Genomic DNA, 4211 nt, shown 5'->3' with positions numbered 1-4211 from the left:
CCAGGCCCCTCCGGGGGCTTGGCTGTGACCAGGCTTCACCTGATGCTCATGTGCTTTGTGTCGCCAGCCCGGGCTGGCTCAGCTGAGAGGCTGGTGGCTTTGCTGGTCCAGGTAGGATTTGGAGCTGGCTTTAGGTCCCCTGGTGTTTCTTCTGTCGCTCCATCCCTTGGCTGTTCTCAGTCCCTTTGTGATATCCCCTGTCTTTACTGTTGGACGCTCCCACCAACCCTTCTCCAGCAGCCCCTGAAGGCTTCTCTGACCCAGCATCAAAGTGGGGAGGGAAACGTCCTCTCCTGCACGGGCAGCACCGTCCCAGGCCAGGGGAGCCTGAAGCCAGCTCTTCTCTAGCTGCTGAGCAGGGACTAGAGGTGATGTGAGGCACCTCTGAGCCTCCCTCCTCAGGAGGGGCCACTGGTGCAGAGCTGCCCACGTCTGCCTGGAGGCACAGCACAGCTTCCATGAGCCAGCCTGCCTGGAAACCCAGCCCTGGAGCGTTAGTCCAGCCTCCCGGCCTGTCGGATGGGGGCCAGGAGCTTTAGTTTGCTTAAAAAGCCAGTGTAAATCTTATAGTTGCTCAAAAAGCCAGTCCTAGTCCTGCAGGGTCCCCTGCTGAGGGGTCTCCAGACTCTCACCCAGCAGCATCTGCTTATTCAAGTAAAGAACAAATAGTTCCTGCTCCTCGTGTTGGTTTTCCAGGCAGGGCTGGCCTGAGCCTTGTCCCGAGGCAGCCCCAGCGCTCTCCCCTTGCAGGGCCAGGGCTGCTCCAGTGTCCATGATGGGACGTGCAGCTCCCTCCCGGCATGAGGGGGGATTCAGGGCATTAATCCCGGTTCAGTGTGGTTTTGTTCCGTGTTCGGGCGCTGTATTGAGCCAGCTCCAGGCTCGTGTGAGCCCTGGGGAAAGCTCCTCGGGAAACAGAGAGCAAAAGGTGACTTGGGCTGATGGAGCCTGGCCCAGGCTGTGGGATCCGGCCCCTCCTCACCCGCCGCCGTCTCTGCTTTAGTTCCTTGGCTTTCAAGAGGGATTTGCAGGAAGGAGGGAATGGAGGGAGCCGAGATCCCAGGTGATGCCTTGTCTTGTGTGTGGATAAACTGGATTTTATAGCACTGGCTTCAGCATTCAGCTGGTAGCTCCGTGGGCAGCCCTGTGTGTGTGTGACAGCAGGCACGGAGAGAAGGGGCAGGGACCCGGCCGGGGATGGGTGCTGGAGGCGGGTGCTGATGGCTTCTTGTGCCGCCCTGGGGCTGTGAGCTTCTTGTGGGCCGGGAGGTGAAGGAAGAGTTGAAGGGTTTGGGGTGCTGGAAGTTGATGGCTTTAAGAGAGAAGAGTTGGATGCTGTGATTGAGAAAACAATGAGGGAGCAGGAGGAGACCCAGCTCCGAGCCTGCGGGTCTGGGTGGGATGTGTGCAGTGGGTGGGAGCAGCTTTGTGTGGGGAAGAGCAGCCTCTTCCTTGTCACCAAGGACTTTTGTTGGACCCGGATGGTGTGGAGATAAGGGAGATTGCAGGAGCAGCAGCCTCAAAGGGTTAAGAGGTCCAAGGGAGCCTGGAGGGATGCTCCCACCCTCTGCCCAATCCTGGGAATCCCTCGTGCTAATTGAGCACTAAGCAGATCAAAGGCTCCAATTGGCCATCGACACCCCCTGGCCCTTGTCTTCAGGTCCCCAGCCCCGGCTGCTCTTTGTCTGCAGGAGGGCGCGGGGCAATTTTTTCCCCGGCTTTCAGGCCAGCCTGGCCTGGGCTCTCCTCAGCGCGGCGCTGGCCACACAGTTAAGTTTGCAGGAAAGTTTGCAGGAAAGTTTGCTGTTAAAATCCCTGGGTTTGAGCACCAAACCCAGCCCCAAAACCCACGCTCCTGTTCCCTCTGTGCTGTGGCGGATCTTCCAGAGGAGGAAAACGCTGCCTGCCCTCAGCAAAGACCTGGGAGATGCCTGTAGGGTGGAGGAGTTTAATGTCCCCGGGAACATCATCCGTGTCTTCGCCGACCAAGGTACAGAAACGCCCTGGTTTGGGTCCTGTCTTTTGGAAGCTCTTTGGGCTGGGACTTGGCTTCTGTCCTTCTTGGCTGTCTCTTGGGTGCAGGTAGGAGAGGCTGGGGGAGGGCAGGGCAGTGCCCGGTCGCTGCTGTGTGAGCTCTGGGCCCTCTGGATGCTGCAGATGATTATTTACAGCTAGAAATGGTCCGAGGGTGAAGGTGAGGAGCTGGGTGAAGGTGAGGAGCTGTGCGAGGCTCCATCCTGGAGCCACCTACAGCAGCCCCGTGGTGCTGGTTTGATCCCAGGTGACCTGACCCATGGGGCTTATGGTGGTGATGTTGCTCCTCCATCCGCCGGGGCTGTGGGTGCAGTGAGTGGGACCAGCAGCACCCAGAGAGTGGGGCAGGGACGGGTTGTGGCCATTTGGCTCTGTCCCTCCTCCTGTTTGTCCTCCTGCCTCTGCCTGGCCACGCAGCACATGGGGCTGCTTCAGCCTGAGGCCCCTCTGAGCTGTTCCCACTTCTTACCCAGTTGTCCTCTGGGTCTCTCGCGCTTCCAGGTTTCCAGCGGGAAGCTCGGGCTGGCTAAAACAGGCAGGTTACCAGCTCCTGAAGTTTGCTGCTGTTTGCTCTCCTGTCCCCTCCCTCCCAACCACGCACCCCCTGGCCTGGGGAAGGTGGTTACAGCTGGGGAAAAGTGGGCACCAAACTTAAGTAGCATCCAGAGGAGGTGCTGGAATGGCTGTAGCATCCTGGTGCCTCCAGCCCTTTCTGAACCGTCTGTGCGCCAGCGTTGTCACTCCCAGCCAGTGCTCCTGTCAGCCCCATCTCCCTCTGGCTGTGCAGCCAAGAGCTCAAACCGGAGCTGCTCCTGCTCGGTGTGACAGGGTTCACCCCCCCACCTCTTTCTCCTTCTTTGTCAGGCCACTTCATTCACCACGGGCAGCCCCCGAGGCTGCTGTGCCTGCAGAAGCGCCTGTACTTTAACCTCTCCGTGCTGGAGGAGGGCGAGCGCTTGACCATGGCTCAGCTGGAGATCAAATTCAGCCACAACTCCTACCCCAGCCCCAGCCCCAGCCAGGGGCAGGGCTTGGAGCTGAGGCTCTACCGCAGCTCCCGGCTGCCTCTGCGGGGGACGCCGGCCCCTGAGCGCGGCCAGAAGCTGCTGGTGGAACGGTCCTTTGTGCAGCTCCACAAGTCTCTTGTCTTTGACCTGAGCGGGGTGGCGAAGGACTGGAGAACACACAGCAGGAACCTGGGCTTGATCCTGGAGATCGCGTGGAGCGGCGGCGATGGGGCCTCAGCCCTGGGGAGCGGCGGCTGCACCAGCATCAGCTCCTTCCTGGACACGTCCCTCCTGGTGGTGACCCTCAGCCAGCAGCAGTGCGGAGCTTCCAGGAGGAGGAGGAGGAGTGCTCAGGCCCCCCCGGTCACCCTGAGCAGCCTCTGCAAGCCCCGGCAGCTCTACATCAGCTTCAGCGATGTTGGCTGGGAGAACTGGATCATCGCCCCCCAGGGCTACATGGCCAACTACTGCCTGGGTGAGTGCCCCTTCCCGCTGACCGCCGAGCTCAACAGCACCAACCACGCCATCCTCCAGACCATGGTGCACTCGCTGGACCCCGAGGGGACCCCCCAGCCCTGCTGTGTCCCCGTCAGGCTCTCCCCCATCTCCATCCTCTACTACGATAACAGCGACAACGTGGTGCTGAGGCACTATGAGGACATGGTGGTGGATGAGTGTGGCTGCAGGTAGCGGCGTGTGCGCTGCGGGGCCCAGCTGGAGCCGCGGATGGGTGCTGGAATAAATCCAAGTGTGTTAAATCCCCCCTGTGCTGGTATTGAGGGAGTTTCCCATCGGTGCAGCCCTTCCGTGGGTGCAACCTCCCCTTGGAGGTGCCTTTCTCCATGTGCAGTTTTGGGGGGTTCTGGCACGCAGGGGTTGGTGCTGAGGAGTGGTTTAGCAGGAGCTGGAGCAGCTCCACACGGCCTCCTGCGGGGTTATGATCAGCTCTGGTGCTGGTTCCCTACCCTGTTCTCCATGGGTGATGGCAGCACCAGGTTGGGAATCCCGGAGCCCTCGTGCTTGGCTGAGCCGCTGCCGGTGCCGGGGAGGAGAGCGCGGCCGCAGGGCTGCTGCTTCCCGGCTTTTTGGCTGAACGCTGTAGGTTTGTGCAAATGGAAATGACTGGTTTTAGGGCAGGGATGTGGCAGGGCCGGGCCCGCCTGCGGGGGG

At 60.8% G+C, this 4211-nt stretch overlaps 1 protein-coding gene across 1 annotated transcript; it reads left to right on the top strand.

The window, feature by feature from the left end:
- Nucleotides 1-1041: 1041 nt before the first annotated feature.
- GDF1 (growth differentiation factor 1) lies at nucleotides 1042-3731 on the top strand. Its single transcript, XM_010017353.1, has 3 exons — nucleotides 1042-1063; nucleotides 1661-1990; nucleotides 2899-3731. The coding sequence occupies exons 1-3, from the start codon at nucleotides 1042-1044 to the stop codon at nucleotides 3729-3731; spliced, it is 1185 nt and encodes a 394-aa protein (XP_010015655.1).
- Nucleotides 3732-4211: the final 480 nt, after the last annotated feature.

The sequence above is a fragment of the Nestor notabilis genome, unplaced genomic scaffold (assembly GCF_000696875.1).
Source record: "Nestor notabilis isolate BGI_N333 unplaced genomic scaffold, ASM69687v1 scaffold17656, whole genome shotgun sequence".
NCBI lineage: Eukaryota > Metazoa > Chordata > Aves > Psittaciformes > Psittacidae > Nestor > Nestor notabilis.
This window is presented reverse-complemented; position numbering and strand designations above follow the sequence as displayed.

Coding starts and splice junctions, on each gene's coding strand:
- GDF1 (XM_010017353.1), top strand. CDS start 1,042: ATGGAGGGAGCCGAGATCCCAG. Junction 1,064..1,660: donor GGAGGGAGCCGAGATCCCAG/GTGATGCCTTGT, acceptor CCTTGTCTTCAG/GTCCCCAGCCCCGGCTGCTC. Junction 1,991..2,898: donor CCGTGTCTTCGCCGACCAAG/GTACAGAAACGC, acceptor CTTCTTTGTCAG/GCCACTTCATTCACCACGGG.